The sequence below is a fragment of the Talpa europaea genome (assembly GCF_964194135.1).
Source record: "Talpa europaea genome assembly, chromosome: 15".
NCBI classification, from domain to species: Eukaryota; Metazoa; Chordata; class Mammalia; order Eulipotyphla; family Talpidae; genus Talpa; species Talpa europaea.
This window is the reverse complement of record NC_140083.1, coordinates 81,867,679-81,894,961: the sequence shown is the minus strand read 5'-3', so window position 1 is coordinate 81,894,961 and position 27,283 is coordinate 81,867,679. Positions and strand designations below refer to the sequence as shown.

At 52.1% G+C, this 27,283-nt stretch overlaps 2 protein-coding genes across 5 annotated transcripts; both read right to left on the bottom strand.

The window, feature by feature from the left end:
* Positions 1-168: 168 nt before the first annotated feature.
* Positions 169-8,031, bottom strand: RPS26 (ribosomal protein S26; the record flags this gene model as incomplete). Its single annotated transcript, XM_084256173.1, has 6 exons — positions 169-283; positions 560-690; positions 1,433-1,610; positions 2,146-2,190; positions 7,623-7,713; positions 7,997-8,031. 6 exons carry the CDS (start codon positions 8,029-8,031, stop codon positions 248-250), a joined length of 516 nt encoding a protein of 171 aa, XP_084112299.1. The 3' UTR covers positions 169-247.
* A 337-nt stretch (positions 8,032-8,368) lies between these two features.
* Positions 8,369-22,384, bottom strand: IKZF4 (IKAROS family zinc finger 4; the record flags this gene model as incomplete). 4 transcript variants are annotated; one of them, XM_084254721.1, is made up of 8 exons in its annotated part: positions 8,369-9,129; positions 9,756-9,887; positions 10,367-10,516; positions 13,262-13,429; positions 14,074-14,334; positions 15,308-15,408; positions 16,700-16,797; positions 22,342-22,362. In XM_084254721.1, 8 exons carry the CDS (start codon positions 22,360-22,362, stop codon positions 8,369-8,371), a joined length of 1,692 nt encoding a protein of 563 aa, XP_084110847.1. The 4 variants fall into 4 exon arrangements, with proteins under 4 accessions (XP_084110847.1, XP_084110846.1, XP_084110849.1 ...); XM_084254720.1 differs by lacking the exon at positions 22,342-22,362 and adding an exon at positions 18,595-18,684; XM_084254723.1 differs by lacking the exon at positions 16,700-16,797 and having other exon boundaries at positions 15,308-15,412; positions 22,342-22,384.
* Positions 22,385-27,283: the final 4,899 nt, after the last annotated feature.

Below are 27,283 nucleotides of genomic sequence, written 5' to 3'. Positions count from 1 at the left end.
AGCGGGAATTGAACCCGCACTGCAGAGGCTGAGGACAACTTCACAAAGCTGTGCTCAACCTGCTCCACCACCAGGGAAGGGCACCATAAATAAATCCTAGGCAAAGAAAAGTACAGTCCCTATGACAGACAAAACCCCACTCTATCTAGCAACAGACACACTCAAACATGCTATGTAAAGTACAATTTCCATTTTATTTGTCCACAGAGTTGTCCTTCAGTCGTTACATGGCTTTACTCTAGCTTCTTTACATGGGCTTTGGAGGAGGTCGTGGGGCAGCACCCTGAAATACAAAGGAATGAAAGAGTAAATTAAAAACCACTGATGTGAGGCACCCTCCTCAATGAGCTTTACCCCTACACTTCCAGTACTAACTTCACTACCGCAGGGAAAACTGGTAAATGTACCACACCACTCCACCCGAAACCTTCTGGCAATTTTTAGAAATTTCTCCAAGTAAATATTTAAGTGTAGATCCTTAAAGTATGTCATGCCCAGAACCTTAACATTCTATACCTTGGCTCCATCAACCCACTGTCTTCCACTTCTGGATACTTACCGCAGGCCTAAATCGGGGTGGGGGTGTTCTATCCTTCCGAGCTTCACGAGAACGATTCCTGACCACCTTGCTGTGAATAGCACAACTCACGCAATAATGCAGTTTCACATACAGCTTGGGAAGCACATAGGCTAAAAAATAAAGTATAATAGGTATTATAGACCCAGCCTGCACTGTTCTTTTTCACGCATCTGCCAGTCAAAACTAAATCTATTTATATGTCAGACTCAGTCACTGAATTTCACACCCAATAGTTCAATTCTGGTATGTAAGCATATATTTACAACCATCAGTTTTACAAACATGCCCTACCAGCCCTTTAGCTACAGACCAAACAACAAACCCATAATTCAATTCCTTAAGCAGTTACTCCTAGACCCCTGTTGTCCAAGAAAGCTAAAGTGCCTTAAGAAAAAACAATGACCGAACATCATCATCATGCCTCAGAGGCGAACCAAAGGAGACCGCCTCCATTCCAAAACATTCAAGAAAGCAAATCAGAACCTTGTCACAACAGGTACTTGTGGGGAAGAGTGAGGACCCCTTCCCATTTGGCAAACAATTCAATTAACATGGGAAAATCAGATCTAAGTCGCCTCCTTAAAAAACTTCACTTAAAAACTCCGTATGGGGTGTGGGGTGAAGACCCAACTAGGGGGTCACCAAAAATGGCACAGGAAACCAAGGCAACCCCAGGTCCTGCTTAGGAGACTTCTTACAAAGAGAGAACGTCCTTTGCACACCCAAATTGCTTTTACAAAAAGCAAGCCTTCGCCCAGACTCCGGGGCCTAATCGTCGTACCAGAGCCATTCTCGGGGTGGCGGTTTCCCCACATACAATGAACAGAGTCTGAAAAGACGCCGCTCGCTCACCGTCGAACACGCTGGCCTCCGAGATGTCCCTGACGGCCGCGGCCTCCACGATGTTCCGGATGACGAACTTCTTGATGGCCTTGTCCTTGGGCACGCAGCGGGCGCAGTTGGTGCAGCGAATGGGCTGCACGTGGCCGCGGCCCTTCTTGGCACGACCATTATTCCTCCTTTTCTTGGTCTGCCGAGATCAAAGCCCGTCGGGTGGGGCGCTCAGCTTACCCGCCCCGGGCCCCCGGCGGCTGCACCCCAAGTCGGCAGCACCCAGCAAGGCGCCGCTCAGGAGCCCAGACTCCCCGCAAGTCCGCCCAAGCCCGAAGCCCGGAGCCAAGTCACTCTCCCCACCCCATAGCCCGGGCCCCCAAGTACCCACAGCCCCACAATTCACGCCTCTCGGGCTCCGTCACACCCCACAGCACCACGCGGCGGGACTCACCATCTTGGAAGCAGGACCCGAAAGAGGATCCGGCGCCCTCCGACGCGCTTATATAGCGCGAGATCCCTGCGCGCGCACCGGAAGTCTCTCAGGAGACGAACGCCAAGAAAGGAAACCTATTTACTTTACTTCTTTTTATTATTTAGTGTTTCCGCTGAAATCTAGGTAGAAAGGTGTTTCTCGAGTTTATTTATCCGTAGCACAAAGTGGCCACGGGACTACTTAGTCTGCTGGCGGAAGGATACCAAGATCTGTACCAACAGGACTCGCGACCACGCACCCGCACGTAGTTCTGGACGTAAATAACTACGCGACTTTTGCGACACTAGGCGCGGAAGTTATGCGCTCAAGTCCACAAATCGCCCTATTAGAGGTCAGCGGGGAAGAGGTCCCTGCTGGGAGTTGTAGTGCGAGTGTTCGGTCCGCTGGCTGCTGGACTCCGCCGCCGGGGGACGCAGTCGCTTCTTTTCTGTGACGATCCTGCTACTTGGGTAGGAAGGAGGGAGAAACGAAAAACCAGTATGGAGGAACACACCCACAATAAGGCGCCAAGGACAAGTGCATTGGCATTACGGCTATTTCTTTCTTTCTTTTTAAAGATTTATTCATTTATGCATACAAGAATTGGGGTACAGTGAGAGGTGCAGGATGTGAGAGGTGCAGAGACAGCTGGGGAACAGAACAGGGTCAGGCTGATTGAAATCCACTGCTGAGGGGAGCAGCAGGTGAGACAGGAGCGGTCTGCTGTGCCCTGTGGGTATCTCCCTGGGCGGGGATCGAACTCATGCTGCAGAGGCTGCAGATAGCTTCACAGTGCTGTGCTTAACCTTTCACACACCCACTAGGGTGGCCCAGAACTGTTTCTTAATCGCCTTTTTATCTCTGGATCACAGTGCCAGGCACTGTAGTAAGCGCTTTAAAAATACTTAATATGTCCACAAGGGAGGTGCTGTTATTCTCAGACTGAAAAACTGCGGTGCAGAGAGGTTTTAACCTGCCCAAGATTACATAGAACCAGTAAGAGATATTCTGGCTCCACTGTGCTATGCTGCCTAACCCTCTCTTCTAACAGCCTGGATCAGTGACTTAAAACTTCTTTGACTGGACCTCCCTGGTGGTGCAAAGGGCTAAGTGTCAGCCCCATGAAACTATGGGCAGCCACTGCAGCTCGAGTTTGGATCCCCAGACAGGGAGCTACCTACATGATGCAGCAGACCTCTCCTGTCTTGCCTGCTGCTCCCCTCAGCAGTGTTATTTCAGTCAATCTGCACCCCACTCTGTCCCTGGTGAACCTCTCACACCCCCACTTCTGGCCTGCACCCCAGCTCTTGTATGCATAAATAAATCTTTAAGAAAAAAATAAACTTCCTTGACTAAGACCCATAGTAGAACTGTTTTACATTGGTGCTCAGTACATCCATATGCAGACACAATATGCACACATGCATATTGTGCACGGGGTGGCAGGAAAAAACAAAGAACAAACTTTGTGAAACAGTACTACCCTTTGGCATCATTATGTGCACGGGTATGTTTTAGTTTCCATTTTATTATTTATTTATTTATTTATTTTAATTTTCTAGAGGCATGTCTTATTTATTTATTTATTTGTTTGTTTGGTTTATACATGCACTGGGTACAGTCAGAAGTGCGGGAGGGTGAGAGAATTCACCAGAGCCAGAGCGGGGAGCAGAGCAGGCAGAAGGACCGAAGTACACTGCTGAGGGGAGCACCGGGCGGCAGGAGAGGTCTGCGCGCCATGTGGGACCCTCCTCCGGTGGCCGGGGAGCAGCCGGGGGATCGAACTGGCCCCGCAGACGCCGCGCGCAGCTTCGCAACCCAGCGCTCAACCGCTGCGCCACCGGGGAGGCCCAGTTTCCATTTTATTTTAATGCCGATCAAGCCCCACTAAAGTGACTGATTGATGAGTCTAACCCCTATTGAACCATTCTTTCTTACATATACAGTCTTCATTAACCTCTAAAAAGCCCTCAGAAGGTGTTCTGCCTAGAGCAGGAATGGCTATCCGTGAGCAGTGGGCAGGCAATCACTGATTCATCTCTGAAGTTGAAGAGATTAAGGTGTCAAGAGGACCTCCCAGCATTCTGATCCAAGGTGGCATAGATGGAAACCACTTGGAAAATAAAATGGAAGTGTCTCCATTTTTTTTTTTTAAAGATTTATTTATTTGTTTATACAAGCACTGGGTACAGTCAGAAGCGCGGGAGGGTGAGAGAATTCACCAGAGCCAGAGCGGGGAGCAGAGCAGGCAGAAGGACCGAAGGACACTGCTGAGGGGAGCAGCGGGCGGCAGGAGAGGTCTGCGCGCCATGTGGGACCCTCCTCCGGTGGCCGGGGAGCAACCGGGGATCGAACCGGCGCTGCAGAGGCTGCGGGCAGCTTCGTAACCCAGTGCTCAACCGCTGCGCCACCGGGGAGGCACTCCATTTTTTTTTAAGATTTTATTTTTGCATAGAAGAACTGGGGTGTAAGCCAGAGGTTGGGGGGGCATTTGAGAGGATTCACCAGTGACAGATTGGGAAGCAGAACAGGTGGACTGACTGAAATACACTGCTAAGGGGAGCAGCAGGCGAGACAGGGAAGGTCTGCTGGGCCATACGTGGTTCAGCTCCCTGGCTGGGGATGGAACCTGAGCCTTAGCAGTGACAGCACCGAGACCCAACGCCTGGCCACCAGGGAGGCCCTCCAATTTTCATTTTAACATAGTCTCATGGAAAACAGAAGGCAGGCATTACCTTATGAAATGGCAGTGAAGTAGATAGGAGAGAGCAAAAAAAAAGTGTAGAGTGAAATGAGCAGAAAAGAGTTAATATTTAAGGGAGAAGCAAGTTAATGTTCCTTCTTGGCTTTTCTTTGGATTTTTATAACCTGGGGGTTTCACTGGCTGCATTCCCTGGCAAAAAAAAGATGGGCACAGACTTTGGAGTCACACACCCCTGGGTTCAAATCTGGGTTCTGTCACTTATTGACCCATGACTCTTGGACAAGTTATTTATTCTCTATTGGGATTTTATTTCTTCACTAGGGGATTTTATTTTCTTCACTAGGGGAGCAGCGGGCGGCTGGAGAGGTCTGCGCGCCATGTGGGACCCTCCTCCGGTGGCCCGGGGAGCAGCCGGAGATTGAACCGGCCCTGCAGAGGCTGGGGGCAGCTTTGCAACCCAGCGCTCAACCGCTGCGCCACCAGGGAGGCCCTGGGGTTTCTTTCTTAGCCTGAAGACACTCTTGACAGGGAAATCTCCACTTCCCATTCTAGCTTGAAAATTCTTCGGTAACAACAACTTGAGCTTTCTTTTGTCTGGTTTCTTTTCAATCTCCAACTTGTTGACCTTCAAAATGTTCAGTAGTTGGTATACTGCAAGGAGGCTCCCCCTTCCCCTCTCTGGCTCCTCCTCCCCTCCCAGCAGAAAAACAAGGCAAAGGAAGTCTGCAAAAACAGCCAGGGGTGTTAAATTACTCATGTTTATTTATAACAGACCTTCAGCCAGTACAGTACAAAACTTACAGTAGTATATCTCCGTTACACAAATATTTACTTACAATATATTACATATACAAAATGCTTTGCAATAAGTCTCAAAAGCTAGTTTAACTCCTCTTGAGGAAGGAGAAAAACTCTTTAAAAAAAAGGGGGGGGGGAACAGGGCACCAGAGGAAGAGGCAGAGGTGAAAGGGGTAAGGGCCAAGGAGACACCAAGCATAGGCTACACATGAAACCCTGGGAGAGAGAGAAGAGAGGTGGTATTGCACTTGCTTCTGTGTTTTATTTTTGTTCTTCATAACTTCTGATTAAAAATATATATAATATATATATTATGTACACAGGAAAGAAGCTGCCAGAAGTATTACAAAATCATATCTGCAGCTTGGACACTGACACGAAAAAACAAAGGTCTGGAAAACTGTCTATTTAGAAAATTTTTTTTGTGATGTTGATTTTGAATATCGATATAAAAGGAAAACACCTCTTTTCTCCATGTGGGTTTCGATGTATTTTTTTCCTTTTTCTTTACTTGGTTGTGTGTTTTTTATTTTTGTTTTTTGTTTTTTTGTTTTTTTAATGCAAAAGGAGTTGGGAGAACGCATGAGGATGTTTGAGGTTCCAGAGGTGAGAGGCTCTGGAAAGTAGGATTTTGTACCTAAGACCCTGGTTAAAGTGCAGTGATGATCTGGAGAGAGTCAGAGTGCGCTGCTCCCCCTCCTTAGCACCTGGTCTTGCCTTTCCAGTCTCTGCTCTCATGGGCTCAGAGTATAGCCTCAGAGCATAGTCCTTCATGTTCCAGGAGGTTGCAGGTGCCAAAGCTGACTAGGGGAGGAGGTGGGGGCACCCTAAGGCTCTGAAGCCCCAGAAGGGACTAGTCCTTATGAGGTGTCAGTAAATACACAGCCGATGCAGAAAAGGTGGCCAGAAAAGGTGGCGGGGGCAGGTCCTATGGGAAGGGGCTCAGGAACCAGAAGAGGAGAGGAGAATCCCAGATATTAATCTCACCTCTGCTGCCACCCTGAAAGGAGCAGCCAGTGCCCCAGGGCTTTGTGGAGAAGCCGCTCCCCCTCCCCAGAGACCAGTCTCCCCCACTCACTCCCCCTCCTCTGCCCTGGCAGCATCTGTTTATTGCTACATTGTCAGTGAGGAACTGTGGCCCCACAGTGCCCTCCCTAACAATCTGGTTCTCTTGGGGAGACCGCAAGATGGAGGAGAAAAAGGAGGAAGAAGAGTTTATTTTAGGGCCCCTTTCCTGGTAGAGGGCAAGGTAGACTCTTCTTAGAGGCCTGAAGGGCCTCAATCCTGGAGTCTGTTTTTTAGCCAACCCTTTATCATTCCCCCAAATTATCCCTGATAGGGAGTGAGAAAAGTAGGAGGCAGAAGAGCCAATAAGGAGAGGACAAGTGGAAAGAAAGATGGGAAGAAAGAGAAAAGGAGAGAGGAGGACCAAGTGTTACAACTTGTGAGGTGTTGTGTTTGGTTTTGCGTTTTTTTTTTCTTTAAATATAGAAAAAACAGCCTTTGGTTTGAATCTCAAGGAAGCAGAGAATGGGCGCGCCGTGGCCCTGGGCGGGACTGCTGCGGAGGGCCCTCTCCATCTGCAGGGGGGCGGCATCTCCTCCTGCCTCCCTACCAGTCCGAGGTTCCCCAAATAGCCAGGGTCTCTGCAGTAGCTCGGAGGAGGGTGCCCCCTCCTACCCTATGTCTGGGGGCTGAGTAGAGAAGGGGGGAGCAAAGGATGATCCCCAGTTCAGATGTGCACATCCCTTCTTGCTGGGACAAGAGCGGAATGGGGTGAGGGCCGCATGCCCTTGCTCAGCCTAGGGCAATTTTTGGTTATACTGAAAATTAGAAAATAGAAAAGAGACACTTTTCTCCTGCCACTGCTCCTAAGAACAGGGCCCAGGAGCCAGGAATCAGAGGGTGGATCCTGCTGGGGGGGAGAAGAAGGCAGCATGACCGAGGGGTGGAGAGATACCCCTTGTCATCCGGCAGCGACCCACTAGTTTCTCGTAAGATGGGGACTGCCAGAGTCCCTGAGGGCCGAGGAAGGTCACGAGAGTGAAGTCTGAGAGGTGGACGAGAAAGCATTCTGACCCACCCCCTTCCCATGCCCTGGTTCCCAAGTAGGCACCTGTGGCTCCCAGTGTGTCAGGGACGAAGGACTGCGGACCTAGCCTTGGCCCCTGAGAATATAAAATTGGGGCGCTTCAAGGAGAGAAAAACTACCACCGAGTAGACCGGCAGGTTACAGAGTAGAGCAGTGTTGGGGGCTGTCTGAGGAGAGGGAAGAGATCCAGCGTACCCTGCAGGGAGGTCCCGAAGGTGGGCTTTGAGGGACTCCTGTTACCAGGGGGGCGTCAAGAGGACCCTCAGCCCCATGGTGCCCCGGGAGCATTTCCTCAGCCCCTCCTACTTCCAAAGGAGGAAATTCTTCATTGGGTCAAGAATAGTGCGAGCTGCCTGAAGTGAGAGGGCACAGGAGGTACGAGGGCCAGGCTGAAGGGGCCCGGAGAGCAAAGATAGTGCCACAGAGCCCGGGCAGGGGGAGGAGGCCATCAGCGTGGAAAGGAATCGGATGCTCTGAAAGGAGAGGACCCGAGCGGGAAGCTCAAGGTCTCGGTACCGGTACCGGGAGGAGCTTCCCGCTGCCGGGGCCATCGGAGGAAGCTGAATCAGAGAAATTAGGCCTGATGTGCACGAGGGGCGGGGGGGAGGGGCACGGGACTAATATAATTTAAAAAAAAGGCAACAGAAAGACATTAATAAATAACTCCGTGAGTGCGCGGGGGTGAGAGGAGGCAGGAGCAGGAGAAACAGAGGCAAAAAGACCTGCTTCACTCAGCTGGGGGCGGGGGGCGGGGGCATGGGCGAGGCGAGTCAGGGTCAAGTGTGAGGTCAGGTCGCCCGTGGTGGGGGCTACAGAGCGGAACCCCTTGGGAGGTGGAGGCGCAGGCCCGAGTCCCGCAGGGGGGCAGCGGGGCGCGGGGAGGCGCTGCTAGCCCACCTTGTGCTCCCCGCGGACAATGTGGGAGGAGAACTCGTACCGGTCCTGGCTGTGGTAACCACAGATGTTGCACTCGAAAGGGTCTCTGAAGCCATGGCAGCCCATGTGGATGGTGAACATGACATGGTCCAGGAAGAGGATGCGGCAGTGCTCGCACTTGAAGGCCTTCACGGGCTCACCGCTCTCGCCCACCACCCGAAGCACCTCCTTGGAGGGGCCTGGGGTGCCCCGCAGCAACCCCTCCTGTGGCTTGGGGTCCTCTTTGGCGTAGGCGGGACTGGGTCGGCCCACCACAATGGTGGGAGGGGGCTGGGGTGGGGGGCCCTGAGGGAGGGACACCACCCCCCCAACCCGGTCTTCGTGGTTACTCTCTGTGTCTGTGGAGTCCTGGCAGCCATTGCTAGGGGACGCCCCAGGATCAGTCAGGGGGCCTCGGGCCCGGAAGAGGAGGGGACCTCCATCAGCCAGGTCCTCCGGCCCCTCACCTGCTTCCCGGGACCCTGGGAGCTCCAGCCGACCCGGGAGGGGCTGCATCTGGGTGTAGACCGAGCTGATGACGGGTGTGAGTTCTGAGATGCAGTTGGTGGGTGGAAGGCGGAGGGGCCGTAGGTGCTCTGCCCCGACGAAGGCCAGAGAACCCCCAAAGCCCGGGTCCAGGCCGTGGTGCGCCACCAGCTCCACGTCCTTCTCATAGCCACCCGAGTTCACATCGTAGGGGAGGTCCGAGAGGCTGAAGCGCATCTGCTTCTCGCCTGCGGAGGAGGGGAATCAGCAGGGCCGGGCGGGGCACTCCTGCGCTCCGACGCTGCTGCTTTGTTTTCTTATGCCGGGGAGAGCCATAGCACTGCTTACTACCCCTCACTGACTTCCTTGCGGTCCGCTGAGGGGCTGCTCCCCAGTCTAGGCTGTGATCTTGGAGAAGGACTCAACCCAGCCCACTGGCCTTGAATACCCGCTCCAGACCTCCGTGCAGCGCCACGTCCTTCGAGAGCTAGAGCCGGTGAACCAAGCCCGGGTGGGCAAAGCCACACTCACCCCCCCCTCTGACTCTGGGGCCCTCTCTCAGCCCCACAGACTGAAGTCCTTGATACTCTCAAAAATTTAGAGGGCTTGCGTGCCCGGCCCCTCCTCTGACAACGACCACAGCTTGCCCCTCTAGGCCTGAAGGCGCATTCTCCATGCCCTCCCCTCCCGCTCTCCTCCTGCTGGGGGGCCGGGGGCCGGGGCTGGGGGGGCAAGAGTCCGAGCACAGGAGCCCTCCATGGCTTGCTTTCCCTCGGTCAAATCTCCGAACCTAACTTGCCTAGTCCCCGCCAGCGCTCAGGTTTAGATGAGCTGTGGCTTCAAGCTGATGTCTCCTCCCCGCCCGGACGCTTACCCACAAACTTCTGGGGGGTGGAACGCTTGCGTTTGGTGAGACTGTTGGCCAGACGATCAATGAAAGTTGGCCGCTCCGAGGAGGCGTGCAGCACGGAGTCTGGCACCATGTCCAGGTCACGTATCTCATCGCCTAGTGGGAGTGGGAGAGTGGGGACAGGGGGCAGCAGCTGAGAAGGGGTAGTGCTGGCTCAGCAGCCTTTGCTTGGAGAAAACCAGCAGGTCAGTAGCTCTGGAAGGTCATTCCTGAGGCTGGGGGAGTGGCTGTGCTTGCCTCACCCCACCTAGAGTTCCATCTCAGCAGCATGGCACATAATTTGGGGATAATTATATACGTTTGACTCTTGATTTTATACTTCCTGTGTTCTCTCTCTTCCATTAGACTGAGGAGATAAATCTGCCCTTCACTCTGGATCTCTCTGCAGCACCTACCACGGGCTCTGTACCAACTAGGGTGCCCTGCCAATTTATTGAGATAACTGTCCCTTTTCCACAAGCTTCATTCCTTTGTGTGTGTGTGCGTGTGTGTGCACGCATGCTGGAATCATGCTTGCCTTGCATGCCCTCTGGCCCTGCCCCCACCCCCACCCATCGTCCTGCCAAGAGCCCCACCTGGTTGGCCAGCCAGGGCTTGGGCTTCAGTGCTGAGACTCTGTAGGTAGTTGTGGCACCGCTCCTTGTGCTCCTCCAGGGTGCTCTGCTGTTTGTAGCTCCGGCCACAGTAGTTACACTTGTAGGGCTTGCCCACCGTGGGAGAGGAGACTGTGGAGGAGAGAACAGCATCACAGCCACTTCCCCTGTGCACTGCTCTACAAAATCATCCAGGCGCAGGTACATGCCATGTACCTTGGCATGAGGAGGAAGGACTGTGCTCAGCTCAACTCTCCTGCTTGTTTCCCTTCTCCAGCTTCAGCTGGAACCTGCACAGGTGACCAGACCTTGCAGAAGAGGGACCTCGCAGCTCTGCGAGGACTGACGGGGCCCAAAGCGCCTAGCTCTGGAATGCTGGCTTCAAGCCGTCCAGCCGGCTGCTCAGAGGAAGGGAGGGCCCCAGGGACTTTGCAGGGGATCATCCCTGGCAGGCAGGCTAGCCCCACCCCAGGGGCTCGGAGCCTGGGGCCCAGACTGTGGTTTAACCTTTCCATGTGGCAGGCGGGTTTTAATGCTGTTTATCAGACAAGGGGATTTTTTTTTGCTTACGAACTACCTGCTTTGGTTCTGGGGAAATTGGTGGGCTGGGGTGACTGAAATGAGAACCCTTAGACCTGCCAGTGTGGGACGGGCAGTTTTCACTGACCTTTACTTGTAGTTTTTAGCTTCATCCCTAGACTGGTTGTACTGCTTGTCTTTCTCCCTGTCATCTACACTGAGATACCAAGACAGCCCCAGGAAAAAAAATTATAGAGAAATTCTGAGGAAAAAGAACAAACCAGGGAAGGAAAGGAGACGAGGAAAAGAGATAAAAGAGAGCACCAACTTTAGTGGTATTAAATAAAAAAAAAAAAAAAAAAGAACAAGTTATGAAGATTTTGTATCTACTAAAGAAAAAAGGTTGGGAAAACGCAGATCGACAATTCCCTTAAAAGACAACTTTTGAGAGCAGATACTTGCACAAGGAGAGAAAAGGCAGAAAGATGAGGTATTGCACATTTTATTTTATGTATGTTGCAACTACTAAGCAGGGAGGTGGGGGAAGGTGTCTGCAGGAGACTGATGACTTACACATACACCCCTAAGCTGGGCCTTGACTCAGTCTACTATCATTTTGCTCTTAATCTGTAAATCCTAGTACTTGCGGGGGCGGGGTGATTGCCATAGATCCTATCCACCTAAGGCGCTTGGAGAAAGGGTTTAACAGTAGGAGAGGAACACCTATTTTCTCCAACCCCCCCCCCCTTTTAAAGAGTGGATTGCAAAAGCATAGAGTGGGTGTAGAAAGCATCTCACTGAGATGAGACCCAACATACCTGTGTCTGTTTCTGTCCCTAATCATCTACAGAACATCCATACTCGCCCTAGCTGGCGTCACTGTTGCTGGTGAGGATTCTATGGGCCAAGTCACTTGTTCCAAACCAACAGATGAGCCACCCCTCTTCTGAGGAAAAAGAGCAGGACTCTCTAGACTGGGCCTGGGGGGTTCCAGTGAGGCTGCAAAATAGCTCCATGATGGGCATGTCTTTTTAACCCCAGAGCTCCAGTTTCCTTGTGTGCAAAATGGGGCTAATATAACAACTACCTTAGAATTTTAGAATTGTTGTTAAAGAGACACAAGTGAAATGTTTTATAGATACCATTTTGTTGTTTTTATTATTTTTGTGTAAAAGAACTGGGGTCTAGGCCAGAGGGGTGTGTGTGGGGGGGCGGTGAGAGGATTCACCAGAGATAAAGTGGGAAGCAAAGCAGGAGATTTACTGAAATCCACCGCTGAGGGGAGCAGCGGGTGAGACAGGAGAGGTCTGTTGCGCCATGTGAGTCAGCTTGGTGGCTGGGGATTGAACTCAGGCCTCAAGGTTGATAGCGCTGAAACTTAACCCTACACCAAGGGAGGCCCTTTGTAGATTCTAAGGCATGAATCGATGATGATTTTTTTCCCCCTCCGCTTCTCCACATAAGGAGATAAAACCTATGGTTGCTCTGTCTCTTTAAGTCCTGGTTCAGGAAAGTGTAGTAAAGAAAACAGCAAGGAAAGTTTCTAAGGATAGATCCTACCAATTCTTTTCCCTCTGCCCTTCTTCCTGTCTTTTCACAATCTTGAGTTCCCTCCTTCCAGCCAGCTCAGCTCCTGGCTTCTTCCCAAATCCACACCAAAAGCTTAAAACTTAGTAAATGCTTCAAAAATGCTATCTGTCCAGCTGATTCAGACAGATGTTGACTTAAACAATCTCTCTCGGCTGGGCTAGAAGAACTGGCTGGTTCAGTTCCCTGGCACTGTTCCAAATCTCGACTTCTGGGCACCTTCTGACTAACTCTTGCTTCTTGGGGTGAGGAGCAGAGATGGGCTACTCCTGTCTTCCCTGGAGGTCCTGGGCTTCCTTTCTTTCAGTTTGGGAGGCCCTTGGAGATTTACAGCAACTGGCAGTAAGTAAAGGACATCTCTGGAGTTGCAGGAGGAGAGGGTGCCAGGAGTAGGACCTGGAGCAGGGTCGGGGACGGAGGGCTTACTTGGTGCTCAGAAGTGGGGGGTTATGGGGCACAGATGGTTCTGGCATAAGCCTAAACTTTCAAAAACAAAGTCAGGGAAGGTAGATGTAAAAAGCCAAGACTATCACACACACTCCTTTTGCTTCGTGTCGCAGAGTGCAGCAGATGTAGAGCACCGCATCAAAGAGGCCCCCAAAGAGTGCCCCCATTGGGTCCTCCCATAGAGAAGGGCTCGAGAGGCAGGGCCTACCCAAGGGAGAGCTCGGGCCTCCGCAGCTGCAATGCTCTAAATACAAGAGTGTGGCTGAGCAACGTTCACTGGGTGCGCTAGGGCGCTGGCCCCCCCACCCCCAACAGGTCACTGACCGGAGTGTGTGCGAAGGTGGCCGGTGAGTGCGTCCCGCCGGCGGCAGGCGTAGTTGCAGAAGGGACATTTGAAGGGCTTCTCCCCGGAGTGCAGCTTGATGTGGCGCAGCAGGTTGCCCTTCTGGGTGAAGGAGGCACCACACTGGTTGCAGTGGAAAGGCCTCTCGCCTGCAGGGGAAGGGACGGGCGCCAGAGGACTGGAATAAGGAACGTGGAAGACTGAACCCAGTCCCCCTCCTCCTGCCCCACCCGAGGAAAGGTGCTTGGAACACATTTCCGAGGGGCTGGGCTGTGCCACGCACAGAAACCCTGCCTGGTCAGGATGCCCTGGGGACAGTCTTACCCTGGGATGGTGTGGGCGGAGGTGAATGCGGTGAGAAGGGCACCAGGCCGGGAACACTGAGCCAAAGACTGTTACCAAAACCTGAGCCCCAAGGCCCCACTCTGCCCCGGGAGCCCAAAGCCTGAGGAAGTTAAGAGAAGGCCTCTGTTCCCCCCACCCCGCTTTTTTTTTAACGAGACAGGAGAGCCCACCACGATCCCCGGGAGTCGTACCGCTGCTGGACTATAGATGATCCTTCTTGAGGCTACAACACCTTCCCCTCCTGGGAAAAATATCAGCTTTTCTTCATTACAACAAGCTGAGGAAAATGCCAGGGAAGTCCAAATTCTAGGGCCTCGCCCCTTTTCTCATAGCTACAGTGTGCGGGGAAGCTTCCCTTTCCGGGCGACCCGGCTCAGGCGTGGCCTCCTGGCACCGCCTCGGCCTCCCGGCCCACCCAGGGCTGCTCCCGGGCCCCCGGCCCGCTCACCTGTGTGGCTGCGCTTGTGCACCATGAGCACGTTGGGCCCGATGCAGACCATGCCGCAGACATCACACTTGAGCTTGCCATTGGGCAGCCGGATGCCGCCCGGGGAGTGAGGCTCGGGCCCGCTCCCGTCGCAGTAGCCCAGGGGCTCCGACAATGAGTCCTCCACGATCACGCTGTCGTCCTTCTCCAGGAGCCGCTCGTCGGGCCCCAGCAGTCTGCTCGACTCCTCATCGCTGTACATCTCCACCTTGATGGAGTTGGCTGGAGGGTGGGAGGCTGTTCAGGCGAGGACGGGGGAAGCCGCCTCCACACCGGCGGGCTCGCCGGGAGCCCCGAAGGCTGTCTCCAGTACCCAGGCCTCCCGGCTTTACGAGAAGCCACCGCCCAAAGCATCGGGGTGCTGAAGCCACGCTCCTGGTGGGACCTGGAAGAATCCCTTCCTCCCATCCCACCGGCCCGGCAAACAGGCCTCAAGAGAAAGAACGGCGGTGCCCAGGATGTCTTCTGCCACTGAGGACAGGGGGAGGCCCAGGGGAGCCTTTCCCTCCAATTCCTTGTCACTAAGAAAGATGCCTGGCTTGGCCCTGGGCAGGAAGCCAGCGAGACACAGTGGCGGGAAAACGGTCCTAGGAAGGCCGGGGAGACAGCAGACTAAAGGGAAAACAGAACCGGAAGACAGACAGGGCTCACGTTCTCCGCCGCCCGGGAGACCAGTCCCCCCAACTCCCCTCGCAGAAAGCTGGAGTGGGGGATAAGGAGGGAGGAGCCATTGAGGAGAAAGCTTTGGCACGAGCTCTGACCTACATTCCTGGCTATTCCAACCATCTAGAGAATGTCACAGATCTGGGGCCAGCTGAGAAGGGGCGGTCATGGGGACCCTCTCCGGGCAGAGGATGGTGGAGGGCGATGAGGGGATCCTTCTAATCTCCCCTTACTGAGCTCAGGACCACGTCCATCTACTTGCTTCTCCACTTCCAGAAGTTCTCTTTTGAGCCTTTGGCTGGGTTCCTCTAGCCAGAGGAACTAATTGCACCCTAGCCTGGCAGCGACCGTCCACTCTCCTTTCTGAAGTCGGGAACACGCTAGACGCTGAGCTCCTCAGTGCTGTGAAAGACTCTGAGCAGGAAGCCAGGGGAGGCAGCAGCGGGAAAATGGCTGCCAATGGAAGGGGGATCGAGGTCCAAACACAAGTGGGGGTGCCGAGTGCCGGGGGAAGGCAGGAGGTTGCACTTACCACTGAGCGAGCGGCTGGGAGAAGAGTGCTGGCTGTTGGGGGTGCTCACTGAGGGCCCCACTGGGGCCCCAAGGAACTCCTTCTCCAGAGATGAGTCCCCGCTACCTTGAGGAGAGAACAAGAGGGCAGGTGAAGCTGCAGCTGGCGCCATTTACTGTCCACTGCCTAAGCTCTTCCCAATTCAGTTGAGTTTCACAAACATTTTATCGTGTAGTCACGTACAAGCGGTGTTGTGAGCTGGGCCCCCTACCTGTGCCCTCGCCAGCCTGGTGCCCGGTGCTGACTTCCGAGAGCTCCGTGGCTGGGCCTTGCCCACCCTACCTTTATCTAGGCCTGAGGGGAAGAGCATCACTGCCTGACGTCCACAGGAAGCAGGGCTGGGGCTGGGCGGGCCAGGGTAGAGAGGAAAATGGGGCCCTCAGGAGGGAGGCGGTTCAGGGCAGACGTTCTTCCCTACTGATCCTCTCTCGAGCCCCCACACCAGGTTCGGGATCTGCAGGAAGGGCAGCTGGAATTGTCCCTGAGTCTAATGATGATAACAGTACGGTAATGACAGCAGCCAGTGCTTTGAACACTCACGGTGACCACGTTCCGCAGGATAACACTGACTGCTTACCAGGCGCCAGCTTCGGGCTGTGCATTTTAAATGAATTATTTCATGTATTCTTCAAAATAATCTTACGTGGTGCAGGCCAGTATTATCTTAACTTTGCATGTGAGCAAACTGAGGCCCAAAGAGGCTCTGTTACTTGTCTAAGGTCACAGAGTGGTGCAAGCGGAGGAACCAGGATCTGGTCATAAACAGTAAGTGTCCATGTCCTGACCACCACCTGCGAGTCACCGTTTCACGAGGGGAGAGCTGGGTCCACTAGTCTTTCTCAAAGTAGCTAAAAACTGACTACTCTAGAAGGCCTCCTATCGGATATGATTTACTACTTGATATTACCTTGACAATAAATAATCAGCTTATTCCCAACATATTCATTTAACTTGTTGACAAATTACTTTGTAAAAATGCTTTCGGAGCGTTTCATATATGTTTTTAAAAATCGGATAACATACCTGAAGATATGAATCATGTCTTTAAAAAAAAATCCCTTCTCCCCACAATCTTCTGCACAAATACATAGGTGAAGTAAACACATGTAGATAAACACAAACAGACACATATCACATATGTAGATACACATAAAGAGAACATACCTACTGGGATAGACATACCATAACCTTCTACATTGTCTGCTAACATGAACATGCATGGATGTGTACACACAGGCCTACATATGGAAGAGAGAGAGAGAGAGAGAGAGAGAGAGAGAGAGACAAACCCTAAAATTCATCCCTAAAGTCCACCTATTAGTACTTTACCCAATTTCCCAGCTATGCACATACTTACTTTCACAAAATAAAGATTCCATTATAAAATGGTTGGAGTCTTGGGCCTGAGGCAAGAAATCCGGAACACACCCTCCTGAGGGATCCCTCTCCAGCTTTGGTCAGTGGGAAGAAAACAACCACTCAGGACTTTGGGACCACTTCCCATTCATATCCTCTCCTAAAAGTCCCACTTCTAGCCCATTCTAGCCCATCAAAGCCTGAAAAAATTTGTTCACTATCTATAGAAAAAGCCTTATGGTTTAAAACTGAATTTCTCCATTTGGGGCTCATCAGATGAGTCAGGGTTATCTAAAAAAGGTGCCCTGAGTCGGAATCACATACTTCTTATAAAGTGAGCATCTCAGGCCCGTGGGTTGAGACGTGTACACTCAGACTCAGTTGTAAGATATGTTTAACTAAGCGTAGGGTTCACAAAGGCTAGAGGGACTTGGGATATCTTATTTCCTTTCAGATGTCAGTGCTGACTTGCCCTAGATCCCTTGATGCTAGTAAAGGGGAAGAACAGGATTTTGGGTCCTGAGTCCCTGGCCTAAAAGGATGAGTGAGCTTGGCAGAAATCCATCACTGGTCCCAACCTGCAAGGCTGAGGCTCCTTCCAGATGTCAGGGGCTTGACATAGGGGGGGAAATATCCTGAAGGGTATATTTAGGGACACTCAGGGGAAAACATCCTTTGTGGCTCTCCCTAGTAAGACCGGGGAACAGGAGGAAGAGCAGGTGCCTCCAGAGTCACGCCAGTAGTTCATAAGGCTCTTGGATGTCGCTGCCCTCCCTAGGACAAAGGTAAGAGGGAAAACAGGCTCAAATCTACTTTTAGGGAGCTAATACATAAAAATGAATCCAATTCAGGGGTCAGAAAGTCTTCACGGGCCCCCAGGGATTTTGGGTTCTAGCCAGAGGGTGCAGGGGACTAGAGTCAGAATTGGGAAGTTCAACAGTTCCTGTCTTGGCCCCAGAAACCCCAGTGAGGGAATTTCAAATACCTGGGACTCCCAGAAACCCCACACTGTCAGAGCCAAGCATCAGGCTGCTCTCCGGGCTCAGAGAAATTTTCTTGGTTAAAGTCACCATAGGTTGGCTACACCCTGGAGGGCAAGGCTAAATCATGGGGCTCACACCAGAGGAGCTAGGAGGTGCGTGAAGGGCAGAAAAGCAGGAGGGAGAAGAAGGAAGCAGGCAACAGCCCACGAGCTAAGTGTTTCACATGTTGGAGGCGACGGGCCTCGCTCCTCTCCTGCCCTGCTGCCCTTCCTAGATCCCGGCAAGAGTGGCTGCCTCTGGGGACGGGCCACGAGGTCGCAAGACCGCCACACTTTTTTTTGCAAGGGATCTTGTCCTAACTGCTTTCCCTTTCCTGACCACGAGCCCCACGCGGCAGGACGCGAGCCTGTAGCAGGGAGCAGAGGGGACAGGAGCAAAGAAAGACGCCCAGCTCCAGCTCTATTGTGGGGAGGAGGCTGAGGGCACTCTGAGCTCTGCTCCGGCTTGAGGCATCTGCTGCCAAGGTTCCTCTTTACCTCAGTGCTCGAGGACCCGTTCCCACCCGGCCTGCCTCGGCATTTTACCCCAGGCAGCGCTGCATCTGTCCCCAAGGCCTAATCAAGATGTCACCACAAGCGCCCACTGTCCAAGTCGCAGTCTTTGCTTAGCAACACCAAACACCCGTTCCCATCCTCCGCAAGTGTAAGGAGGAACGCCCCCCTCCCCCGCTACACACAACACACACGCACACACACACACACGCGCACACACGCGCGCGCACACACACACACGCGCACACACAGCCCCCATCCTCTCCCGCTCCCTCAGGCTTGGGAGTTGTTACTGAATTGGTTCCCTGGTCCCAGCAGCCCCCTCCCCCTCCGCTAGCCGCCTTCTGCCTGAACTTACATTATCCTTCCCTCGCCGGTGAGACCCTGGGGTGCGAATGCGGCCGCCTCCTTGGGAACGGCGGCGAGGGAGTGCGGGTGGTGTGTGCATGTCTGCGTCTCGGTGGCAGGCAGGGGTGAGCCCAGCCACTCACCTTCCAGGAAGCGTGGATTCCTGGAAGTGAGGGGAACCGCCGTCATTTCGCAGGCAGCGGCAATGGCACGGTGAGCAGGGCCCACGGCTGCAGCCAGCAAGGAGAGCTCAGCCCAGGGTGTACGTGTGTGAGTGCGTGTGTGTGAGTGTGAGAGACACAGAGAGAGGGAGAGAGAGAGAGAGGGAGAGAGGGAGAGAGAGGGAGGGAGGGAAAGGGAGAGAGAGGGAGAGAGAGAGGGAGGGAGAGAGAGGGAGGGGGAGAGGGAGAGGGAGAGGGAGAGGGAGCGTGAGCGAGCGAGCGTGCTAGCGCGTGTGAGCTCAGCTCAAGCCAGAGCAGGGCACGCTTGGCTGTGCTTGGAGAGGAGGCTGGAGAGAATGCATGTGTCTGGCGGAGCGGGTGGGGGCTGCGAGGCTACAGCATCCCTTTCCCAAGCCAGTGAAGGGCTGGGGGGGCGGGTGTGCACGGGGAGGAGGAGGCAGATGCCGGTGCCCTCGTGCCCAGCAGACAAAGAGGAAATGCACAACAAACGCCTGCGAGAGGCAGGAGTGTGTGCAAGAGAAAGAGAGATGGATGGGGCCGCAGGGTGGGAGGGAGAAAGGGGGGCCCCCAGGGACGGTCCAATCCTCTGTCAGCTGGGGAAGCCAAGGCCCCAGAGGTCATGGGGCCCAGGACATGGGGCAGCTTCAAGGCTCTCAAATCGGGAGAAAGCCCCTCCCCCACTCAACTCAGGCACTCCTATTCCCTCCTTTCCCTCCCCCTCCAGGAGGGAGGTCGCAGTCTAGATCTGGAGACTGACAGCCCCTCCTTCCCAGCAGCAAGCAGGCCCCGCAGTCTGGTCTTAGGCTAGTGTTGCTCTGTAGACCTGAGTCCTTTCACATCCCGGGCAAAATACTGGTATAGTCTCCCCCCTCCCCTCGCCTCCTGTGCCCCTAGGGCCCCCAGCAGCCTACAGCACTGGATGAATCCGCCCTCTATCAAGACAAGGCCTCTGCTCCCTTCCCTTCCAGAGGAGCTGCTCACTGACGTGCTGACCTACTTTGGAAGACTAGATTTTCTGATTCCAAGAATTTGGGGGTGGGAGGGGCCATGAAACTTTGGGCTGCCTACCCCAGGATCCTTTCCTATTAAAGTTCCCTTAAACATTTCAGTCTCAGAAAACTTGGGACGAGCATTGCTCAGTCAATGAACTGCACGAATTGGGTTTAAGCAACTCCTTTCTCCTTGATAGGGAAGGGAGGTGGGGAGACAATCTATGTGGTAAATTAATGGACTCCTTTGCTTCCTTCTCTCTCCCCCACTCAGGAATGCTCTGTACCTTTAGAAAAAGATGGGGTGGGGGGGGAGGTGAATTTTCTGAGTCAGGATCTGTGAGGTGGAAAATCTCTTTGAAGAAAAGGAGATAGATACCCCTTTGTCAAGGGGCCAGGCCAGGGAAGGCCACCTGGTGTGAAGGAAGCAGAGCTGTGATGGCTCCAGAGGCTTCTGTGTGCTTTTGGAGGGATGTTCACTGCAGCTCTTCCTGCTTCTTCCATGTCAGCCCAAGAGAGACCGGTCAGTGATGGGCTCTCAGGTGCCCCTCAAGTAGATTGTCTCTGCCATGCCCAGTCCTGCAGAGGGTACTTTTAGAGCTAATATTAGCTCTGTGTTGACTTTCTTTTTTCCTAAGACAGTTGTTGGCTTCTAGAAATCTTAAAATACGGATGAGGGGGTTTCTGGCCTCTACTTTCATTCAAAATCCAAACACAGAGGACTGTTCTTGTCTAGGATAGGCCAGGCTGCCATAAGCAGGGAGAACTGGGCCTCATAGCACAGTGAAGCAATGTCCAACATTTTCCAGAGAGGACTGACAAGGGCTCTGTGGGCTATTTCCCCAGCCAGCCAGCTCCCTACTTTCTCATTTGCCTACCTTAGGGCAGGGACTGTTTTTCATTTGAGTGTTCCCCCATCACAAAAGTGGGGTCCTGAGTGTAGGTATTGCTCATAGTGGTTTTCTGAATAGGCTTAACTGGTTAAGAGGTTGGAGGTTGGCTGGTTCCTCAAAAGAGCCATGACTTTACTTCTAATGAATCAATTAAATGAGTCCATTTGATCCCCCGCTACTTTGACCAGCATGTGGCAGAGAGCAAATTCCAGCTCTTTCCTTCCTTAAATGAGAAAGGAGTCGGAGTTAATGTGTCAGGTGTGGCCAATGCCTCTCGCATGTTTGTCTGACCCGTCTTATCTCCTTGGCACATGCCCATAGTTCCTCCAGTGGTTTGCCTTTAGGGTGAAAAATAAGCTATTGGTCATTCCTACAATGGTGCTTGCACTTCTTTTTTTAAATTTATTTTTGCATAGAAGAACCGGGGTACAGGCCAAAGGAGTAGGGGGTGAGAGGAGTCACCAGAGACTGAGTGGGGAGCAGAACAGGCGGATGTACTGAAATCCACTGCTGAGGGGAGCAGCTGGTGAGACAGGAGAGGTCTACTGTGCCATGTGGGTCAGTGCCCTAGCTGGGGATCGAACTCAGGCCATAACGGTGATAGTATTGAGATTTAATCTCTAGGCCACCAGGGAGGCCCCGGTGCTTGGGTTTCTGATGGGGCTACTCAACATGTCAAAACCCAATTCTGGCTTCCCTTACCTCTTAGAATAATTTCCTGCTCTGACAGTGTAATGGTGCAAAAAGTGATTCCTTCCATCTTAGAGACAAACTGTCTTGGGCTGTTTCCTACACCTTCCAAGAGGGAGCCAGATAAAGTCTGTAATTTCTCTTTACCTGTTAAACTTGGCTGACTTTCCTATCTCTAAAGTCATTCTTACTATAAGCAATGATCTCTTCTGCCTCAAATAGAACCCTCGGTGAGAGTGAGAACCCATTAACATTATCATCATAGAAAAGTGTTGGGAGAAATGAGAACTGGGCTCTGTGGCATGACTTCAAATGCTCTGCTCTTGGCCCACTGCCTGCATTCAGCCCATAGAGAAGTTTAGCTTGCTCAGTGGAACATTTTTTAAAAATACTGAGTTGTCATTTTTTAAAGAGAGACATTTCACATGAAATCTAAGTTTCTGATTTCTCTCGAAAATTTGGAAGTTTTGGCCATACTGGCTACACGTTCCTCATGGCAGTGACTGGTGGACCCTGAAGAGCTACTGTTCCGTGAGGTAGGCCCTGGGTTCTTCAGCGCCTGCAAGTTCTCATCATTCTCTGATGCTCGTCACCCTAACCCAGGTCACTTCGGCCTTTCGAGGTTTGAAACCCTGCGCCATTCGACCTGGCCGGGACAGAAAATCACGCCTAGTTGGAGGCTTCTGGGCACGGGAATAACAACCGCATCTTCCTTCCTTCTCTTCACTTCACATCATTCCTCTAAGAGTCCCCAGCTGTATTCCCCGCCTCTCCTCCTGTCCTCCCCCTACCCTCCAAGACGTCTGCGAAGAGGGCCACTACTTAGGGAATGTAAAATGACCAAAAAAAAAAAAAAAAAAAAACGCACACGACCAAGCCTCAGCGTCACTTCCGTGACTAGAGCACTCAGAGGTCCCGTGCTCGGCAGAAGTCTCTCCGTCCAGCTCCACGGGAGAGTGTCCGCTCCCAGCCCCTTACAATCAGAACGCACAAGAGGGCATACCAGACATATAGGAGCGGCCATTGCAGTCTTCTATGTCCATCTTAAAGAGAACCTGCCGAAGAAGAGAGCTGTTAGAAGCCGGATCTGGGAAGGGGAGAAGTTTCTAACATTCTGGAGTTAGAAAGAAACCCAAAGGAGCACTTGGGTGTACTAAAGAAGAAAAACCACATACTGGGTCCTGGTGAGAAAAACAGTGTACCCAGCTTACAAACTCCAGGGTCTCCAGCCCACAACTTCTGCAGGCTTCTCTGCCGCTAGGGTGGAAACACGGACTTATTCCAGAGTGGGGCTGGTTGTGTTGTGCTCTGAGAGTGGACCCTCCCCCTGTTGGTAGAGCTGACGCTGTAGAGGAGGAGGCAGGTTACATCTCAGTCCTCACGAGGCAAAGAAACAGCCCCAGAGAGGCTCTGTGTAACTTCTCAGGATGGGGTAGTAGTAAGAGGAAAAAGGATTCATTCATTCAAGTGATTCTTGGGGGGTATGCGGTGGGAGGGAGGGTGAAGAAGAGGATGGAGGAGAGCAGCCCACCTGAGGGTTCCGCAAGGCGTCCTCTGCTAAAGGTGTAATAAACAAATTAAACCTTTAAATGGCTTCCCCCGCTTTCTTGTCAATTACTTTGCTATGCTTATTTATTTATTTTTTAAGTGTGAAGGGAGGGAGCCTGAATTTAAAATGCAGGTTAGTTGGTTTGAGGGAAGCAAGCAGATATTGGCAGTAGAGGATTAAACAATCAAGAACCGAGAACAATTAAAAGTGATAATTTGTTGCAATGAATTACCTCCTTAGGAGCCTGTGGGAGGGGGGAAAAAAGTCTATTTGGTGGAAATTTACACACATCCAAAATTACTTTCCCCAGTCAGCTAATGAAAAATAAAGACCCCAGAGGCAGATTTGGAGAAGCAAGGAACAGCCTGAGCTGCCACCAGAATTCTTGGTCTCTTTGAAAGATCTCAGGGAGGCAGACGGGGGAAAATTCGGCTTGCTTGTAATATTCCAGTGATAAAGGCAGGCACGGGAGGTCTGAGAGGATACACAGGGGAAAGTCTCTGTTACCCTGTCTCTTCACCAGCTCTCCCTCATTCTAGCCTAGTGGTGTGAGAGACATCACACCCCTTAAAAGGTCTCAGGATAAAGCTTGAATGTGTTTTCCTTTGCAAAGCAATTCTTCCTTGTATTTCATCAGAGAGATTCCTAGTCTCAACCCTACTTCCCTAGGAAGCCTGGGTGTAGAAGAACAAATTCTCTTTCTTCTCTCCTTGATATCCTGCTGTCCTGGACTGAGCTTCGGGACCACACTGCTAGACCAAGCTACAATAATAAATGGCTCCTTGAAAGTTCCCTCAGGAGCAATGATTAGAAGAGGTCAAGTCCACAGCAATCAGTGAACTCATGACCTTCTGCAACCAGCCACAGAACTTGCCGTGGTCAGAGAGCCAAAGTTGAGAGGGGAGTCTTGTTCTCAAGGGACACTTTCATTTCCAACTCATTAGCTGCACAATCGCCCTTTGGGATTTTTCAAAACTACTGTGAAGCTCAAAATACCACACATGACTTCCCTCGACCACATGTGCAGGACAGGCAAGAATGAGCAGGATTTTCCCTGTTTTCTGCTTGGAGAAACTGAGACTCAGAGCCGGTAGTGACTTATCGTGGGGCTCATGATAAGACTGGAATAAGAAAGACGCCAAGTCTCCCGCTTCTCTGAGGTGTGTCTTTCTATTAAACCTTCTTGCTTTCTTGCAAAAGTCTGGCTGCTCAAGTCCTTCATGGAGGTTCTGTTTTTCCCTGGTTCTGACATCTTTTCCTGTGGTGTGATCCCCATGGGACTGGGGGCTGTTACTTTACTTTTTTAAAGATTTATTTTTATTTATTTATGCATATAAGAACTGGGGTGTAGGCCAGAGGTACGGGAGGGTGAGAGGAGTCACCAGAGACAGAGTGGGGAGCAGAACAGGCAGATCCACTGAAATACACTGCTGAGGGGAGCAGCGGGCGAGACAGGAGAGGTCGGCTTCGCCATGTGGGTTGCTCTCTGGCTGGCCGGGGATCGAACTCATGCTGCAGAGGCTACAGATTGTTTCATAATGCAGTGCTTAACCCCTCGCGTCACCAGGGAGGCCCCTGATAGCTTTGAGTCTTAACCCCTAGGCCACCAGGGAGGCCACCCGGGGTTTGCTACATTATTTTTTTATATTTTAAATATTTATTTATTTATGCATACAAGAGCGGGGTGTAGGCCAGAGGTATGGGAGCGGGGTGGTTGAGAGGATTCACCAGAGACAGAGTGGGGAACAGAACAGGCAGACTGACTGAAATACACTGCTGAAGGGAGCAGCGGGCGAGACAGGAGGGGTCTGCTGTGCCATGTGGGTAGCCCCCTGGCCGGCTGGGGATCGAACTTGTGCTGCAGTGACTGCAGACAGTTTCACAGTGCTGTGCTTGACCCCTTGCACCACCAGGGAGGCCCAGTTTGTTACTTTAAAAGGAAGAACAAATTGAACAAGCTCTAAGGGAGAAATATACTGAAGTGTGTGTATGTGTGTGTGTGTGCGTGTGTGTGCGGGCATGAGCACAAGGGGCTAGACAAGTACTAGGTGGACAGAGCAGTTGCAGCATAGCTTTCAGCTAGCACAGGCTCAGGAGCCACATCTCATTCTTGGATTCCAGCCCAAATAGCCCCAAAACAATTTCCAAAAGGGCCCAAAAGAGTTGTTTTCTGAGTTGGGCTTTGTTCCTACCAGTAAACTGAGCTCTCCTGCTTCTTAATTGCTCTTTAACAGGTGCTCCACGACACATCTTGGGCAAAACCAGTCTTTAGCTGCCTCTAACTGATCTAAATGCCAAGTTGGTAACCCTGGAAGTGAGAGGGGATTGAGAGCCTGCTGTGCCCGGCCCTGGTATTCCCATGGAGGGAGCAAGTCAGTACGTGTATTGCACGCTTTGCTGGGCTCTAGGCGGCACCTCCCTCCCAGGCTCCCCACGCCACACCCCTGAAGATGCCTCCTCCCTTGCCATGCTAGTCAGCCAGGCAGATCTTAGTGTCCCCTTAGAGGAACTGGGTCAAATTAAGCAGTGCCAACTGGAGACACCACGGGGGGAGGGAGGAGGTATAAGGAGAGAGAAGTTAGTTACACAAGCCGGGTTTGGCTCAAAGACTTTGGAAGGAAACGTTTTATAGTGACGCAACTGTCATTCAGTGATGGAGGTAAACACACACACTGCAGGTTCAGTTCCGTAACTGAATACAAAGGGACTAGAAACAGCCAGTCTCTGGATTCAAAAGGAAGTATTTGTGAGGAGGGAGGAAAGGTTGGTCACTGTAACCTCTGGAGACAAAGATTTTCTCCCCTGCTCTTCTGAATCCACTTGGAAACCTAACAAGAGACCTCCATGGCCCTGGTTTTCTCGCATCGACACAATATCACATCCGAACAGAAACGGCCATCCCTTTCACACAGGCGGCTTCCCACCACATTTCCTGACAAGCAGCAAGGGAGAACCAATCCAGGGTCTGACTTCCATGGGTAGCCCAGACATCAGCTACCACCCCAACCCCTCTATCTCCACAAAAACATTCCCATAATGCTACATCACTGGCGGCAAAAAATGTCAGAGTCAAGTTTTCTCTATATAGTGGTTCTGGACACTTGAAATAAGATGGTCGTCATGACTAGTCAGAGTTCCTCAAATCCTTCAAACAATCCCGGTTGATCCAGTGATGCTGCGTCCACACTCCATGTGGCCTAGTGGGTAGAGAGGTAGTGAGGAGGATGTTCTTGGGAAAGAGGGTAGAAGTCGAGACGGGGCAAGGGTGCCATGCCATCATTTTGGTTATTATTCCCAAACGGCAACAGGGAAAAGTAGAACTTTTTTCTCTGGTCTCCCTTAGGTCCTCGGATCTGAGATGGAGCCCACTGAGTATGTATAAGTCAAAACTTTCCAACAGGGCCTCCCTGGTGGCACAAGGGGTTAAGACGCAACCTATGAAGCTGTCTGCAACCACTGCAGCACGAGTTCAATCCCCGGTCAGGGAGCTACCCACATGGTGCAGCAGACCTCTCCTGACACGCCCGCTGCTCCCCTCAGTGCATCTGCCTGTTCTGTTCCCCACTCTGTCTCTGGTGAAGCCTCTCACACCCGGCACCTCTGGCCTGTACCCCAGCTCTCGTATGCATAAATAAATCTTAAAAAAAAACAAACTTCCCAACAAACCCACAACATCTCTCCTGTCTGTTCCTTCCTGAAATGAATGGAATCTGAGCAAAAACATGTTGGAATTACACAGCTGGCTCTGTTCTCTACCAGGGGTTTGCATAATTGGGGAGGAGAAAGAAAGAAAGAGGTAAGTGGTTGAGGGAAGAGGAAGAATTAGGCATCGTCTGCACCTGACGGAGGCCCCTTTCCAGGAAACAGACCTTGACATCAAGCAATTTGCGGTTCTGAAATGATCTTTAGGGTCAACCTAGTGCCCTCTGAAGGAAACGACCAACCTTTTCTTAGTTCATGTGTCTGTCTGTACAGCAGAAAGATCTGACTCATTTTTTCACCAGGTTGTAGAGGGTGACCTTCTGTCTACATGTAACACAGACGAAGACAGCTCAGCTTCATTATCCAAGTGCTTGGGAGCAGAGCAGAAGGGATGGATTCCCAGGTCATCCTAGGAATGGCCAGTCTCTAAAATAAGAAGGGGTGAGAGCTGGAGACACAACACCAGGACAGTGGAAAAAGTATCACCTGATTGTCTCCTTTTAGATCTCAGATGGATGTATCTTTTCTCTTGTTCTTTGTGCTTCCCTGTCCTCCCCATGTAGACTGCGGAAGAGAGAGAAAGCTAAGGTTTGTGGGTGGGAGGAGACACAATCCTGTCCCTCCCCATGTCTCACTTCACTAGGTGTAATGCAACTGAGGTGATACTGTCTGGGCTTTTTTGGGTATATCCCTG